This window comes from Podarcis cretensis (assembly GCF_951804945.1).
Source record: "Podarcis cretensis genome assembly, chromosome: 18".
In the NCBI taxonomy this organism is placed as follows: Eukaryota; Metazoa; Chordata; class Lepidosauria; order Squamata; family Lacertidae; genus Podarcis; species Podarcis cretensis.
The window spans coordinates 12,100,430-12,118,730 of NC_137188.1; the positions used below are offsets into that span (position 1 = coordinate 12,100,430).

At 47.4% G+C, this 18,301-nt stretch overlaps 1 protein-coding gene across 1 annotated transcript; it reads left to right on the plus strand.

The window, feature by feature from the left end:
• The first annotated feature begins 525 nt into the window (after positions 1-525).
• HMG20B (high mobility group 20B) lies at positions 526-17,730 on the plus strand. The gene is made up of 10 exons (XM_079960862.1): positions 526-575; positions 3,007-3,095; positions 3,808-3,913; positions 6,330-6,533; positions 8,362-8,482; positions 9,100-9,146; positions 10,861-10,939; positions 12,588-12,803; positions 13,628-13,760; positions 15,499-17,730. Exons 1-10 carry the CDS (start codon positions 549-551, stop codon positions 15,509-15,511), a joined length of 1,035 nt encoding a protein of 344 aa, XP_079816988.1. The 5' UTR covers positions 526-548; the 3' UTR covers positions 15,512-17,730.
• Positions 17,731-18,301: the final 571 nt, after the last annotated feature.

Genomic DNA, 18,301 nt, shown 5'->3' on the forward strand with positions numbered 1-18,301 from the left:
ACAGTTATTCAACTTTGCAGGGAGTATATATTTGCAAGAGCTTATATTGAAAGCAGATGAATAAAAGAGCAAATTAAGTTAATTTGGAATATGCTGAATTTTTTTTTTTAATTAAGGAATCGCAGAAAAAAGGGGTTAAAATGATTGTCAAGTCATTGAAATGTACAAAACTCAAAATCATTAAAATAATAGAAATAATAAGTGAAAATGACCGCCAATTAAAAGGAAATGGACCCGCACAGAACGTTCGCATCTCCCTTTGAAGTTCCTCCTCCATTGATACAATTCGACTCACAACACGCTCTCCGATTGGTTCCGCCCTCGGCCAATCCGCGCCGCCTCCGAGCCGTGATGCGTTCCATTCCGCGCGGCCGCCGCTGGAAGGAAAAGCGATGGCGGGTAGGGGCGGGGCGGGGGCGGGGGAAGCGATGGAACGCGAGCCCGCCAATCAGGAGCGCGGCGGCGGCGAGTCCCGTCCAATCCGCGCCCGGGGAGAGGGCGGTCATTTGCATAAGGACCCAGCTGCGAAAGGGGCGGCGCTTCTGCGGATGAAAGACTGGGGAAACTTTTTGCAGGTTTCTATTTAATATTTTTATTTTTATTGATGTTATTAATGCGGGCTGCTGGGTCGGGGAGGGGGCAGATCTGGGGATCTGCAAGAGAGGGAGATCTAGGATTTTTTTATTTTTTAAATTTATAAAAAATAATCCATTTTTTTTTGTTTTTTTTTTAAGGGAGGGGGGAGGCTGGGAAGGAAAAACATTGCAGAAAGGGGGTGGGGGCTCTATTTACTTTTTCCAAGTGGATTAATGCGAATGCGGTGGTGCCTGCCTGTCTCTCAACCCCCCAAACCCGACCCTCCCTTTGCCCCCGGCACTATTGATAATTCTCCTTGTGTTTTTTTTAAGGGAGGGGGGAGCCTGGGAAGGAAACATATTGCAAAAGGCGGGGGCTCTATTTACTTTCCCCAAGATTAATTCATGCGAATGCAATAGTGCCTGCCTGTCTCTCTGCCCCCCAACCCGACCCTCGGCCCTATAGCTATTTTTTTTTGTTTTTTTTTAAGGGAGGGGGGAGCCTGGGAAGGAAAAACATTGCAGAAAGGGGGTGGGGGCTCTATTTACTTTTTCCAAGTAGATTAATGCGAATGCAATGGTGCCTGCCTGTCTCTTTACCCCCCCTCTCTCTTTGCCCCCTCCCCTATTGCAATTCCCCAATTCCCCTGGCTGGGGGGCTGGGGTGGGGTCTCTGGTCCCGGTTTGCATTTAATTTTAAGGACGTTTCCAGGGAAATCTTCCGGATCGTGATCTCCCTCCATTTCTGTAGGCGTCCCTTCTGTACCCTCCCAACATTTACCCGACGAAAATAGCGACTTTCCCATTGTTGTTATTGTTATTGTTGATGAATAGGACGTCCCTATTTTCGTTGGAGAAGTGTTACTTATCTCCTTGACTGGGGGATGGTGAGTCACATAAACTACATGCCCTCCAACTTTTCTACCATGAAAATAGGGATGTCCTTTTCTATTGTTCTTCTTGTTGTTTTGTGATTTATATATCCTGCCCATCTGACCTGGGTTGTCCCAGCCACTCTGGGCAGCTTCCTATATATATATATATATATATATATATATATATATATATGGGTTGTATGACTCCAGACCCTCCAACGTTTCTCCCGTGAAAACAGGGACGTACTATTCCACCCCCTCCAACGTTTCTCCCCTGAAAATAGGGACATCCTATTCCATCCCCTCCAACGTTTCTCCCCTAAAAATAGGGACATCCTATTCCATCCCCTCCAAAATTTCTCCCCTGAAAATAGGGACGTCCTCTTCCATCCCCTCCAACGTTTCTCCCCTGAAAACAGGGACGTCCTATTCCATCCCCTCCAAAATTTCTCCCCTGAAAATAGGGACGTCCTTTTCCATCCCCTCCAACGTTTCTCCCCTGAAAATAGGGACGTCCTCTTCCATCCCCTCCAACGTTTCTCCCCTGAAAACAGGGACGTCCTATTCCATCCCCTCCAAAATTTCTCCCATGAAAATAGGGACGTCCTCTTCCATCCCCTCCAACGTTTCTCCCCTGAAAATAGGGACGTCCTATTCCATCCCCTCCAACTTTTCTCCCCTGAAAATAGGGACGTCCTATTCCATCCACTCCAACATTTCTCCCCTGAAAATAGGGACGTCCTATTCCATCCCCTCCAACGTTTCTCCCCTGAAAATAGGGACGTCCTAAGGAAAAGCGGGGCATTCCAGGGTTAGATCAGAAACCTGGACATTTTCTGTAAATCCAGGACTGTCCCTGGACAATAGGGACGCTTGGAGGGTCTGTTGCTCTCCCTCCAGCGTTGAATCATAGGCTTGTAAATTCGGAAGGGACCTCTGAGGGTCCTCTAGCCTGACCCGACCCGTGCCTTCACTTGCGAGGTTTTTACCCTGTCGGAAAGGCGAGATGGACCAGCGCAGCGATATGGTTTCCTGGCAAAGAGTTTGTGCATTGTGGACTATATGGAGCTTGCCAAACTCACTTGGAGACTCCGAGACCAAAGGGAAGAGACGGTGGAAGAAGATTAGAAGAAGTTTAAGGAATATTTGAAAAAATATGTTAATATTTAAACCTTAGAATAGCTTTGGAAGTGGATGTAGGGTTAGAAGTAGTCGATAGGGTATTTTAAAATAGTATTATTTGTAAGTGATAAAATGTGGAGATTAATGTGCGATTAAAAAAAAAGATGGTTGGAAATTATGATGTGTGTAAACTGCTAAAGATGAAGTAAAATGAAAATCAGATAGGTGGGACTTGGGGAAACCCACTTAATGTTTAGAAAAATAAGGATATGACAAGAATTTGTTCGTATCGTTTGTCTTTTCTGTTTGTGTTTTTTATTTAATTTTTTTTTGGGGGGGAAGAGTTCGAGTGTTGAAACAGAAAGGGGGTCCCCGTGCAAAACACGCCCGCTCTCCTGTGCTTTTCGCATTAAGTCCTGAATCGTCTCTTTCAGGCTCCCTGCAAAAAGCGGTCGCTTGAGTTTCTCACCGCCAACGAACGGAAAATGTCGCACGGTGCCAGGCAGCAAGCGGCTGGGCTTCTGTGAGTATTGACCTTATTTTGTGTTGGTGCTTTTTCAAGTTGCCAAATCCCAAACTATCAATATTAAAGGTCTTCCGGGGTTTGGGATGGCAGAGGTGAGAAAGAAAACCTTTTACTTTTCAAATCCGGGTTCGAAAGCGCCAGGTGGGAAGGCAGCGCCTTCATTTGTTCAGCTATCAAATCATTTTTATTCGTTCTTTTATTTTAATAGTATTTTTAATTAATTTCAACATATAAATTATAAAATGTACCACAAAACGCATCACTTATACAATCTTTTTAGACTTCCGTCAGCACCTCTGATGATCCACCGCTTTCACCACTTCTTAACTTTATATTGCCTTTACATCTCTTAACAAATCATCCTCCGCCTTATCCATTTTTACAATACTTCTAATAAAGTCCTCACAAAACTTCTGGCAAACCTACAAACGTCATCTGTTCTTCACAATTACTTTTCAAATAGTCCGTAAATTTACTCCAGTCTTCCGTGAATTTCTGGTCTCGCCGGTTTCGAATCCTTCCTGTTAGTTTATCTAATTCTGCATAGTCCATTAACTTCATCCCATTTTTAGTCATTCTTTGGGGTTGACGAATCAACAGAGTCTTTTAGGAAAATTAATAAATGGAAGCTTCCTTTTACGGGTGGAAATTCGGGGTAAATTTGCAGTTCCGTGTAACCTTTCTCGCATGCGTGCTTTTTTGGTTTCAGGAATGCCGCGGGGAAAACCCAGCCGGGGAGTTTCCTGGTGTCAATCAAGCAGGAAAAAAGCGAAGCCCCTCGTCTGATCGCAGAAAAGCCCCATGGCGAAGAAGAGGTGAGACTCTTGGTGCGTCTATATGTCGGGGCTACGAGATTTCCAATAATAATAATAATAATAATAATAATTTATTATTTATACCCCGCCCATCTGGCTCGGTTTCCCCAGCCACTCTGGGCGGCTTCCTACAAAACACTAAAATACAATAACCTATTAAACATTAAAAGCTTCCCTAAACAGGGCTGCCTTCAGATGTCTTCTAAAAGTCTGGTAGTTGTTTATCTCTTTGACATCTGGCGGGAGGGCGTTCCACAGGGCGGGCGCCACCACCGAGAAGGCCCTCTGCCTGGTTCCCTGTAACCTCACTTCTCGCAAGGAGGGAACCGCCAGAAGGCCCTCAGGAGATGGACCACAGTGTCCGGGTTGAACTATGGGGGTGGAGACGCTACTTCGGGTATACTGGACTGGGGCCGTTTAGGGCTTTCAAGATCAGCACCAACACTCTGAATTGTGCTTGGAAACGTCCTGGGAGCCAATGTAGGTCTTTCAGGACTGGTGTTATGTGGTCTCAGCGGCCGCTCCCAGTCCCCAGTCTAGCTGCCACATCTGGATTAGTTGTAGTTTCCGGGTCACCTTCAAAGGTAGCCCCACGGAGAGCGCATTGTAGTAATCCAAGCGGGAGATAACCAGAGCATGCACCACTCTGGTGAGACAGTCCGCGGACCTGCTTGGGGTCTCAGCATCCCAGACCCGCTTGGGATCTTGGCACCCCGAAGCTACAGATTTTTTGCCCCCGGGGGCGGGACCCTGCCTCTGTCTCCCCTCGCTGCTGTTGTTGCCAACTTCTGCACCTCTGCGTGACCGGGTCGCAATATTGATGTGAAGGAACGGGGTGGTTGTGGTGGAATCTTGCCTTAAACGAACAGAAAAATTCATTATAATTTTTCAAGAACTTAAAGGTAAAGGGACCTCTGACCGTTAGGTCCAGTCACGGACGACTCTGGGGTTGCGGCACTCATCTCGTTTTAGTGGCTGAGGGAGCCGGCATTTGTCCGCAGACAGCTTCCGGGTCATGTGGCCCTTTGATATTTTCATTTACATACATTCATTCGAAATAAGATGGGTTTATGAAGCAATTCCATACCTTCCCACCGCACTGTCGAAGAATTCTATGAAACAGTAGTCAATATCCGGAATCACTGTTCAGTGTTGGACATCATATTTGCTTCATACAGTGGTACCTCGGGTTAAGTACTTAATTCGTCCCAGAGGTCTGTTCTTAACCTGAAACTGTTCTTAACCTGAAGCACCACTTTAGCTAATGGGGCCTCCTGCTGCCACCATGCGATTTCTGTTCTCAGCCTGAAGCAAAGTTCTTAAGCTGAGGTAATATTTCTGTGTTAGCGGAGTCTGTAACCTGAAGCGTATGTAACCCGAGGTACCACTGTACATAAAACTTGTCTTTCATCGTACAAAGTCTGGTACCTCGCTTCATTTAAAGCTTTTCAGAGACTTTGAGACTAAAGATTTCGTTTTGTTATGGTTTGAAGGAATTCTATAAAAGATTGTCTATTGCGTAGGTACATGGTCATTGTGTTGCCTAGACATGGCTGGCGTTCTCTTTGCAACACAGGGGTTCGTTTGCCTTCATTTTGGGGGCTAACAAAGCACTTTGGGGCCGCAGTTGTTGCATATACAAATTTGTTGTTTAGTCATTTAGTCGTTTCCGCCTCTTCGTGACCCCCTGGACCAGAGCACGCCAGGCCCTCCTGTCTTCCACTGCCTCCCCCAGTTTGGTCAAACTCATGTTAGCAGCTTCGAGAACACTGTCCCACCATCTCATCCTCCGTCATCCCTTTCTCCTTGTGCGCTCCATCTTTCCCAACATCAGGGTCTTTTCCAGGGAGTCTTCTCTTCTCCTGAGGTGGCCAAAGTCTTGGAGCCTCAGCTTCAGGATCTGTCCTTCCAGTGAGCACTCAGGGCTGATTTCCTTCCGAATGGAGAGGTTTGATCTCCTTGCAGTCCATGGTACTCTCAAGAGTCTCCTCCAGCACCACAATTCAAAAGCATCCATTCTTCGGCCATCAGCCTTCTTGATGGTCCAGCTCTCACTTCCATACATCACTACTGGGAAAACCATAGCTTTCACTATACGGACCTTTGTTGGCAAGGTGATGTCTCTACTTTTTAAGATGCTGTCTAGGTACATAAATAGATTCCAACTAAACTTTCTGGCAGCAAGTCCACCTTTCCTGGAGATTTTCCAACAGAGGTCGGATGCCCACTTGTCAGGAATTATTTTGCTCCTTTGCAGGGCAGCTCTTACCATCAGAAGGTTCCTCCTTCCAAACAATGCTCTGAGCTCATGGGGACTAGAAACCTGTGTTTGCTTTCTAATGCGAGCCGGAACCCCCAGCTTGATATAAGTTCCAGCCGCGGGTATTCAGCTATCTCCTGTTTTTCTCCTGAGTAGCCCGTGAAGAAGAGGGGATGGCCAAAAGGCAAGAAAAGGAAGAAGATTCTCCCCAACGGGCCAAAGGCCCCGGTGACAGGATACGTCCGCTTCCTGAACGAACGGCGGGAGCTGATCCGTATGCAGCACCCGGACCTGCCGTTCCCGGAGATCACGAAGATGTTGGGTGCGGAATGGAGCAAACTCCAGCCGGCAGATAAACAGGTGAGATTGGCTGAATTTGCATGGAGGAGAGTCGTCGATGGGCTTTTAGCCACGATGGCTCTGATCTGCCTTCTTGGACGGAGGCGGCAATGCCTGTAATAATAATAATAATAATTTATTCTTTATACCCCACCCATCTGGCTGGGTTTACCCAGCCACTCTGGACGGCTACCAACAGAATATTAAAATACAATAGTCTATTAAACATTAAAAGCTTCCCTAAACAGGACTGCCTTCAGATGTCTTTTAAAAGTCAGGTAGTTGTTTATCTCTTTGACATCTGGTGGGAGGGCGTTCCACAGGGCGGGCGCCACCACCGAGAAGGCCCTCTGCCTGGTTCCCTGTAACCTCACTTCTCGCAGGAAGGGAACCGCCAGAAGGCCCTCGGAGCTGGACCTCAGTGTCCGGGCAGAACGATGGGGGTGGAGACACTCCTTCAGGTCTATTGGGCCATTTAGGGCTTTAAAGGTCACCACCAACACTTTGAATTGTGCTTGGAAACGTCCTGGGAGCCAATGTAGGTCTTTCAAGACTGGTGTTATGTGGTCCCGGCGGCCGCTCCCAGTCCCCAGTCCAGCTGCCGCATTCTGGATTAGTTGCAGTTTCCGGGTCACCTTCCAAGGTAGCCCCACGTAGAGCGCATGGCAGTAGTCCAAGCAGGAGATAACCAGAGCATGCACCACTCTGGCCAGACAGTTTGCGGGCAGGGAGGGTCTCATCCTGCATACCAGATGGAGCTGCCCTGGACGCAGAATTGACCTGCGCCCCCATGGACAGCAGTGAGTCCAGAATGACCCCCAGGCTGCGCACCTGGTCCTTCGGGGGAACAGTGACCCCATTCAGGACCAGGGAGTCCCCCACACCTGCCCGCCCCCTGTCCCCCAAAAACAGTCCTTCTGTCTTGTCAGGATTCAACCTCAACCTGTTAAACAGGCAGCCCTGTTTAGGGGAGTTTTTAATGTTTGATGTTTTATTGTGTTTTTAATATTTTGTTGGGAGCTGCCCAGAGTGGCTTGAGAAGCCTGGCCAGATGGGCAGGGTATGAGGTTGTTGTTGTTGTTGTTGTTGTTAATTAACCACCGAATTCTGGGCACTACAAGAGGGGAGAGGGCTGGGGGGGTTGGTTGGTTGGGTGTACAGTGATAAGGCATAGGTAAAGGGACCCCTGACCATTAGGTCCTGTCGTGGCCGACTCTGGGGTTGCAGCGCTCATCTCGCTTTACTGGCCGAGGGAGCCGGCGTACAGCTTCCGGGTCATGTGGCCAGCAGGACTAAGCCGCTTCTGGCGAACCAGAGCAGCGCACGGAAACGCCGTTTATCTTCCCGCCGGAGCGGTACCTATTTATCTACTTGCACTTTGACGTGCTTTCGAACTGCTAGGTGGGCAGGAGCAGGGACCGAGCAACGGGAGCTCACCCCGTCGTCGCGGGGATTCGAACCGCTGACCTTCCGATCAGCAAGCCCAAGGCTCTGTGGTTTAGCCCACAGCGCCACCAGCGTCCTGTGTACAGTGGTAACTCGGGTTAAATACTTAATTAAATACTTAATTCGTTCTGGAGGTCTGTTCTTAACCTGAAACTGTTCTTAACCTGAAGCACCACTTTAGCTAATGGGGCCTCCTGCCGCCGCCACGCAATTTCTGTTCTCATCCTGAAGCCAAGTTTTTAACCCGAGGTACTATTTCTGGGTTAGCGGAGTCTGTAACCTGAAGCGTCTGTAACCCGAGGTACCACTGTAAAGGGCAGAGGGGTTTGCCAGCTGGAAATAAGGCCAGAGGGGGCTTGCGGGTCGCGGAGAGGGGTTGACCCTTCTCCCTCCGTCGTTCCAGCGTTACCTGGATGAGGCCGAGCGCGAGAAGCAACAGTACATGAAGGAGCTGAGGGAATACCAGCAGTCCGAAGCCTACAAGATGTGTGCCGAAAAGATGCAGGAGAAGAAGATCAAGAAAGGTGAGATGGTCGCTTGTAGGTTTGCCCTAAGTTTTGTAAGGTGAATAAAATTTGTCTAGATAAAAAATGGGAAAGCAGAATAATAAGAATGAAATGCGTACAGATTAGTAAATTGTAAAACCACACAATGAGAAGAGTTGGGAGTCAAACATTTATGGTGTGTCCACTGTGCGTATGTAGGTAGGTAATGTACGCACTGTACGTATTGTATTGTATTGTATTGTATTGTATTGTATTGTATTAAGTTTATATAAACGGATGTATAATAAAGATTATTTAAAAGAAAGAAAGAAACAGAAGGGGTGGCCTCCTTTAAGGGGAGTTCTTTCCCTTATTAAACTTTTGGGTAGCAGACAATGGAAGAGCGACACATTTCCTGACGTGTTCGCTCGTTTTTCTTTTCCCTCCTCCCTCCTTTCCTTTTGTGTCGTGTCTTTTAGCTAGGAAGCACAGCACAAATTGCAAATTTAGCAGCCTGGTTCTGGGAAAGAGGATGAGCCATGGATCTGGGCTGGAATCTTGCCTATGCTATCCAAATTATTCTGTGCGCTCAGTTGAGACACCATCTCCCCACTCCCTGTTGACATTATTATTGCTTTTTTTACAATACCTTTCAGAGGATGCCGGTTCTGGAGTCGTGAACACGCTGCTGAATGGGTACAAGGTAAAGCAGGCTATCAGACTTTGAGGAAATGCCTCAGGCCTTCTTTTTAAGAATTAAATGTTGTTGCTTCTGTTAAAAACCAATTTTCTCGTATGCAAGCTTTGGAGATTAGCAGAGTTCTTCATCAGCCCATGCCCCCAGACCTTCCTTTTAAGAATTTAATTGTTGCTGTTGTTGTCAAAAGCAAATTTTCTTGCACGCAAGCTTTGGAGATTAGCAGAGTTCTTCCTCAGCCCATCCCTCCCCCCAAGACCTTCTTTTTAAGAATTTAATTTTGTTGTTGTTGTTGTTATTAAAAGCAAGTTTTCTTGTACGCAAGCTTTGGAGATTTGCAGAGTTCTTCATCAGCCCATCCCTCCCAAACCTTCCTTTTAATAATTTAATTTTGTTGTTGTTATTAAAAGCGCATTTTCTTGTATGCAAGCCTTGGAGATTTGCAGAGTTCTTCATCCGCCCATCTCCCCAGACCTTCCATTTAAGAATTTAATTTTGTTGTTGTTGTTATCAAAAGCAAGTTTTCTTGCACACAAGCTTTGGAGATTAGCAGAGTTCTTCCTCAGCCCATCCCTCCCCCCCCCCAGACCTTCTTTTTAAGAATTTAATTTTGTTGTTATTGTTGTTATTAAAAGCAAGTTTTCTTGTACGCAAGCTTTGGAGATTTGCAGAGTTCTTCATCAGCCCCCTCCCCCCCGACCTTCCTTTTAAGAATTTAATTTTGTTCTTGCTTCTGTTAAAAACCAATTTTCTTGTATGCAAGCTTTGGAGATTAGCAGAGTTCTTCATCCCATCCCTCCCACTAGATCTTCCATTTAAGAATTTAATTTTGTTGTTGTTATCAAAAGCAAATTTTCTTGCACACAAGCTTTGGAGACTAGCAGAGTTCTTCATCAGTCCAGAGAAGCACTCTGAAGCACTCCAAAACTTGCCCACCACCCCACAACATTCTGTTTGCCCAAAATGAGCATTTCTCTAATTCAGATTTTGGGATTGTTCTTTATGGGCCATCATCGCTGCTACAAGTTTGTTTTTAAAATCGATCCCATCAGTTCATCATAAGGCCTTTACAGTGCACAGCCAGGTTATAAGAACAACACTTTATTCTGGGGGGAAAACATGACCTATAAAAGTTTACAGCACACAATAAGGTTTTGAAATTAAAATTAGGAGGCTGTAACATAGCTGGAACGGAGCTTCTTAGCTGATAGAGCAAATTTGGCTGCCGGATGTGAAAATATTTTATCAGGCAGAGGTTCCAGCTGTCACTTCCTGGGGGGTAATGGCCCGAGAAACAGCTAAAAATAGATGATTTAAAAAATAATAATTCTCTGGGTATTTTATATAAAGCAAGGAACGCATGATATTTTCAAGGGGCCTTGATTGGTTGATAGTGATTTGGGGGTACCAAATAGAATAATAGCTATTTTTATTTATTTAAGAGTTGAATGTTTTACCCCCTATTTATCCATCTTGAAGGTTTGAGTCCAGGAATGTGGGGGTTTTGTTTTCCGAAGGTGATTTTCACGGGAGGAGGCCCCGAAACGAACATTTCTGCACTGTGGGGATTTAGAAAATTATTTCCTAAGACTTTTTCCACCCCCCCCCCAAAAAAAAACATGCACAACTCCCAATTCATCCCCAAATTTTCCCTGGGAAAATAATGCAAAGTTTTCTATTTGTCTTCTTGTTTCTTTTTACCTGTTTCCTTCTCGATTAGCTCGGAGAGGGAGGCAGCGACGGATTCTCGACATTTGACGTCCCAATATTTACTGAGGAGTTCTTGGACCAGAATAAAGGTAATTTAAGGAACTGAAGGTGGCGCTGTGGGTTAAAGCCTCAGCGCCTAGGACTTGCCGATCGAAAGGTCGGCGGTTCGAATCCCTGCGGCGGGGTGCGCTCCCGCTGCTCGATCCCAGCGCCTGCCAACCTAGCAGTTCGAAAGCACCTCCGGGTGCAAGTAGATAAATAGGGACCGCTTACCAGCGGGAAGGTAAACGGCGTTTCCGTGTGCGGCTCTGGCTCTGGCTCTGGCCAGAGCAGCGATGTCACGCTGGCCACGTGACCCGGAAGTGTCTCCGGACAGCGCTGGCCCCTGGCCTCTTAAGTGAGATGGGCGCACAACCCCAGAGTCTGTGAAGACTGGCCCGTACGGGCAGGGGTACCTTTACCTTTACCTTAAGGAACTGAGCAGGCTGTCGTGGGCTTGCAAAAGTTCGGGGTACCAGTGCCGGATTTACGGATTTACGTATAAGCTAAACAAGCTATAGCTTAGGGCCCCACTCTCTTGGGGGCCCCAAAAAAATTTAAAGGAAAAAACAACAACTGGATGTACATTTCCAAAATATAAGATAAAAAACAAATGAAATAAAACCTGCGTACAGCAACAGTGTTTTGTGTTGTGTAGGCTCCCATGATGTGAGTAATGGGCCCCGCCTGCTAGCCTGCTCCCTAAAATATCACTGTTTTGCTCCTTTCTATATATAGGGTAGGGACGCGGGTGGCGCTGTGGGTTGAACCACAGAGCCTAGGACTTGCCGATCAGAAGGTAGGCGGTTCGAATCCCCGTGACGGGGTGAGCTCCCGTTGCTCAGTCCCTGCGCCTGCCAACCTAGCAGTTCGAAAGCACCTCAAAGTGCAAGTAGATCAATAGGTACCGCTCCGGCGGGAAGGTAAACGGCGTTTCCGTGCGCTGCTCTGGTTTGCCAGAACCGGCTTAGTCCTGCTGGCCACATGATCCGGAAGCTGGACGCCGGCTCCCTCGGCCAATAAAGCGAGATGAGCGCCACAACCCCAGATTCGGCCACGACTGGACCTAATGGTCAGGGGTCCCTTTACCTTTACCTGTTGATATACTTCTTGTATTTCAGTTCAACAATTGCTTTGATAAAATGCCTATTTTGTGATGTGCAAATGGTTTTAGAAACCTATTAGGTCCCTAAACGACCATATAGCGTATATTCAAAACACAAAAAGCAGTGACAATTTGTTGCTGGCAAAGGACAGCTGGACATATAAAGAGCCCCACTACCTTCAGTAGCTGAGGGCCTTGCCAAACCTCAGTCCGGCCCTGATCCTGACATGCACAGGTGCCAACTCCCCTGGGTGCCCGTACACCCGCAAAATTCCCCATGCAGGGCACCCACAAATTTCTTGTTCCAATAATCTCCCTGTTATGTACTGAAGTTCTCACCCTGGGCCAGCAGGGGGATACTGTAGATAGTTATGCAAATAAGGGATCGAAAGTGACATTCAGTGATTGGATAGTATTAGAAAATTGTTTCAGTTACGTTGTACTGGAGCTCTGTATAAGCAGGCAGACTGAACACTTCAGTTCAGTTCTGTCCTGGCCTGTGAATAAACAAGAGCTGTTTGAAGAATCACTGTGTCGTCTGATATGTTCAACCACAACTTAACACTCCCTGTGTTGTCCGTTTGTTTCTGCAGCCCGGGAAGCAGAGCTCCGTCGCCTGCGCAAGGTGAACACGGAGTTTGAGGAGCAGAACTCCATCTTGCAGAAACACACAGAGAACATGAGTTGCGCCAAAGAGCGCCTGGAGCAGGAATTGGCTCTGGAAGAGCGCCAGACCATCGCCTTGCAGAAGCAGCTGCAGACAGTGCGCCAAGCCTTGACCGCCAGCTTCGCCAGCCTGCCAATCCCAGGTACGGCTGGGCGGCCCCCCCCCGGGCGGGACGCGGCTGAATGAATGAATGAATGAATATTTATTTGCGTCAGCCGTCGGCTATAGCAATAAAACAACAACACGATATACAAAGAATAGAAATAAAAAGTCAATTATATACCATTGGGACGTGGGTGGCGCTGTGGGTTAAACCACAGAGCCTAGGACTTGCCGATCGGAAGGTCGGCGGTTCGAATCCCCGCAATGACGGGGTGAGCTCCCGTTGCTCGGTCCCTGCTCCTGCCAACCTAGCAGTTCGAAAGCACGTCAAAGTGCAAGTAGATAAATAGGTACCACTCCGGCGGGAAGGTAAATGGTGTTTCTGTGAGCTGCTCTGGTTCGCCAGAAGCGGCTTAGCCCTGCTGGCCACATGACCCGGAAGCTGTACGCCGGCTCCCTTGGCCAGTAGAGATGAGCGCCGTAACCCCAGTGTCGTCCGCGACTGGACCTCATCTCGCTTTATTGGCCAAGGGAGCCAGTGTACAGCTTCCGGGTCATGTGGCCAGCAGGAATAAGCCGCTTCTGGTGAACCAGAGCAGCGCACGGAAATGCCGTTCACCTTCCCGCCGGAGTGGTACCTATTTATCTACTTGCACTTTGACCTGCTTTCAAACTGCTAGGTGGGCAGGAGCAGGGACCAAGCAACGGGAGCTCACCCTGTCATTGCGGGGATTCAAACCACCGACCTTCTGATCAGATATATATCCACTCTGGGACCTAAATAATAATAGCGATATGGGCAGATGGCCAGTTTGCAGAGTGCGATGGATGTCAGCGGCTAGCTGATGGTTCTTTCTCCCCCAGGCACTGGGGAGACCCCTACATTGAGCACCCTCGATTTCTACATGGCGAAACTCCACAGCGCCATTGAGAGCAACCCGGTGCAGAACGAGAGGCTTGTGGTGCGGGTGAAGGAGATTCTGTCTCGAATCGCCAGGTGAGCCATGCGTGGGAGGCATCCGTCACGAGCGGAGGGTCAGAAAGGGGGCTGCCTGGTCCGGAGAGGAGGTGGGCTCTTTGCAAATTAAGCCAATCGTGGGGATTGTGGATTGTGGGGAGCAGTGGCAGGTAGCGGTTCAATGGGCGGAAAGTGGGGAGCCCAACAGTAGGTGGCGCTAGAGTGGCAGGAACCTGTGTCCCGGACTCCAACTCCCATAATTCCTGACCGCCGGCCGTGTTGACTGAGGCTGATGGGAGCTGGAGTCCAGCCGTATCTGGAGGGCTTTGGGTTCCCCTGTTTCTGCTGCGAATGCCGGTTGGGGGGTTAGGTAAAGAGGGTAGAACAAAGAGATGCACTTCTATGTCCGTGGTTCTTGAAGGGAGCAGTAGTGCCCCCTGGAGGTGGGGCGGTGGGATTGCTGGGGGGCGCTGAGAGGCAGGGGGGAACTACAGAGGAGGGGGGTCCCGAAGTTGTAAATTTTATTATGTATTTTGTGGGTTTTAGATTGCTATTGGATGTTGTGAACTGCCCTGAGATCTATGGGTAACTTCTGAAAGTTATGTAGTTCTTTATCTCTTTGACATCTGATGGGAGGGTGTTCCACAGGGCGGGTGCCACCACCGAGAAGGCCCTCTGCCTGGTTCCCTGTAACCTTACTTTTTGCAGGGAGGGAACCGCCAGAAGGCCCTCGGAGCTGGACCTCAGTGTCCGGGCAGAACGATGGGGGTGGAGACGCTCCTTCAGGTCTACTGGGCCGTTTAGGGCTTTAAGGGTCAGCACCAACACTTTGAATTGTGCTCAGAAACGTACTGGGAGCCAATGTAAGGATTTCAAGTGTTATATGGTCTCGGCGGCCGCTCCTAGTCACCAGTCTAGCTGCCGCATTCTGGATTAGTTGTAGTTTCCGGGTCACCTTCAAAGGCAGCTCCATGGAAAGCGCATGGCAGTAGTCCAAGCGGGAGATAACCAGAGCATGCACCACTCTGGGGATAACTCTATAGCCTGCCAACCGCTGACACCTGGCCCCTGAAAGATTGTGCCAAAGGGGAAGCAGCCGTTGGGTGGAAAACGATTTCTCCTTACCCCTGCTTTAGAATATGTCGCACCCAGGGCACTAGGATGTTTTATCATGAGCAAATTAAGCATGGGCTGGCCTCGACCCAGGATAACTGAAGGAGCGTCTCCACCTCCATCGTCCAGCCCGGACACTGAGGTCCAGCTCCGAGGGTCTTCTGCCGGTTCCCTCCCTGCGAGGTTACAGGGAACCAGGCAGAGGGCCTTCTCGGTGGTGGCGCCCTCTCTTCAGATGTCAAGGAAATAAACAACTATCTGACTTTTAGAAGACATCTGAAGGCAGCCCTGTTTAGGGAAGTTTTAAATGTTTGGTGTTTTATTGTGTTTTTAATATTTTGGGAGCCGCCCAGAGTGGCTGGGGAAACCCAGCCAGATGGGCGGGGTATACCATATTTTTCGCCCTATAGGATGCACCGTCCCATAGGGCGCACCTAGTTTTTTTGGGGTGGAAATAAAGGGGGGAAATTATTTTTTTTCCCCAGGCGCGAAGCCTGGAGAGCGAGAGGGGTCAGTGCTTCAGCGAAAGCCTGCATTCGCCCCATAGGACGCACACACATTTCCCCTTCATTTTTGGAGGGGATAAAGTGCGTCCTATGGGGCGAAAAATATGGTAAATAAGAAATAATGACGATGATATTGTTTAACCCCCTCTCTCTTCCAGTGAACACTTGTGAGCAGCCCCACACCTCCCAGCGCAACTCGAAAACTTCGCACAACTGTGCGTCTCCTCAAAGTCTCCCTGCTTGCAGCTGTCTCCGCCTTCCAGACCTCTCCTCTCTTAACTGTGCCTCTTTTGTGCTCCTGAAATGTTTCAGGATCAATCTTCTCCCAATCTCCTTATTCCTCCTCAAAGCTGCGCGTCAAGCTGGTCAGATGTTTTAGAACATTAGAAAAAAAATCATGTTTGCGCAAAGGTTCCTTGAGCTCTGGGATTTTACGGTTCTTTTTGGGGAAGGACGACGATGACAGACATTCCAATTTTTGCCACTGGTGTTTCAGCGTTTTATTGCAGCGAGAACGTCGGTGGTGCACACATTGCGGCACAAAATCCGTAGGGTGTTCCTGCTTCCTAATTGACTATAATTGATGGATTCACTTTTGCCCCTCATTTTTCTGCGCCTGCCTGCTGTTTCTTAAACAAGAGAGGATTCCACTTTTGAATCGGCTCGATTTCTCAAGGATCTGTTTGAAACACCGCCGTTTTCACGGCACGGCCAGCCAGCCCAGAGTCAGGACTTCCGATTTGCGGCACAGTCGCTCGCGGGGACGAATGAATAAATTTACGATAATTGCTGACTAAGGTTTGATGCAAATAGGCCACATGCTGCGTCGGAAATGCAGATTTAATTTTTGCAGGGGCCCCCCAAATAAGTGTTGCGTTTTAAATTGGAGAGACCCAGAAATTAAACCTTGCATTTCTCTGTGCAAAGTCCCTGAGCTACACGGATCCTGTTCCATTCTAGGTAAAGGGACCATGTAATGTGGCTTGAGATCCAGCCCATAATTGCTGGACTCAGTTAGTGGTTTTCCAGGACTTTTAGAGTGGAAAAGACCTGCCTGAAAACCATGCTTTTACAGTGCAGTCGCAGGTAAGACTACTTGGGAGTAAGACCCACTGAGATTAATGGGACTTCACTCTCAGGTTTGATCCAGCCAGATATTTTTATCTGCACTATTCTGGTCCCCTGACCACCACTGAGCTGTATCACTGCCTCGACCTATTTATTCTTAGGGTTAATTTCCTGGAATTTTCACATCTGGGGGAAAAAAAAATTGGTAGCGTAAATAAATAAAATATTTTTTTCAAAACAAAATTAGACCCTGATTTCATTGATCTAAGGACCCAGGCTTTTGTGCTTTTTTGTAGACAGTTGCAATCAAAAATTATTCAACCTCCCCCCACAGCCAAACAGGTTTGTTATCAAATTCACAGATTTTCCGCTATTTGCGAGGATCAAATCAAAGACGCGTTTTCAGCTGAATTTGGGGAAACCTGTTGAAGCAGCCGTCGCGTCAAACTATTTGCTCCTTGCAATCCGCTAAAAGTTTGTGGATTTCGATAATAAACTTGATTTGCAATGGGTTTTTGTTTTTGGAATAATTTCGATTGCAACCGTAGATAAAAGTTTCTTGCTCTCCTCATTTTCAGTGGAGCAGGAAATTAAAGAGAGGTCCCCTGTATCGTGTGTGAGGGGTTTGAAAGCCCTTTCCCCGCTTCCCAAGAGGAGGACGGAGATGAATAATTTGTAATTATGCGTAATTTTGCTTAATTTGCAGAATGAAATCAGCTGGCAGGACTTTGCTGTTTTTTCGCCTAAACCATGGTTTACTGTGATCAAGCAGACAGTGTGCACCGTAGTTCCTTGTTCAGGAGAAATGAGCCATAACCCTGGTTTCGCGTTGCATGCAAACCCTGGTTTGTGGTTTATGTAACTCTAAACTACATTGATCAGCCCAAAAAATTCTCAATTATGATTTATTTGGAATGAAACAAAACTATAACCCCTGCTTCAGCCGTAACGCTAAGCCCAGGCATCACGGTTTCTTTCCTCTGTGCCCTAACCATGGTTTACGTTGCAGAATTTTTGTCAAGGGAGGATCTCGAGTTTCCTTGGCACAAAATTTGGATTAATCCGCTTTAGTTTTAGAACGCTCTAGATCCTCTTTCTCATGAGAAAGAGAGAAGAAATCCTGTCTTGTCTGTGTCTCTTGCCTTGTGACGAATTAGCTCTGACGCTCCTATATAGACTTTCTGAATCTTGTATTTTCTTAGAGTTGCGCGTTGAACGACGGCAACAGAAAAAAAGCTATTTTAGCAGCGAGGGAAGTGGGTATGTTGCTTTTGTGGGTGCAGGGATTTTTTTTTTAATGAAATAAAAAACTTTTGAAAACACAGACCTTCCTCAGTAATTGTGTGATTTCGAGTCTGGGATGAAACTTGCATCTGAGTTTGCATCTGAGACAACAGCACACCATACAAATTTCGTTTCAGTAGTGCTTGCTTTTTACCGTAATAATTGCCCATAATTTTTATTGCGGAGTCGCAGCTTGCATCAACGCGGAAACCACCCAACAGTTACCTTAAAAGGAGTCACGTTGACGCATTTAAACTACATATCGAAAGGGGTGGATTTTGCACGAATAATATTCCCTAACGTAGTTTGTAGACCCCACTCTCTCCCAAAAATGAGAGGCCGTTTTAAACGTATAACTGAAAATCAAATTATAATTAAGCAAGATAAAAGATCACATTGGCAATTCGCAGTGTGATCCTTTACCAACAAAAGCCTGCCTATCAATGCTTCGTCCTTGCAAATAATTGAGCTCTTACCATAACTGAATAATGATATACTGTAAAGTGTTTTGAAGGATAAATGATGACTCACATCCCACCTCTGGAAAAAAAGGTGAATCTACAAACAGGTTAAAGGAGTTTTCCTCCATGTTCTTGCTGTGGCCTTCTA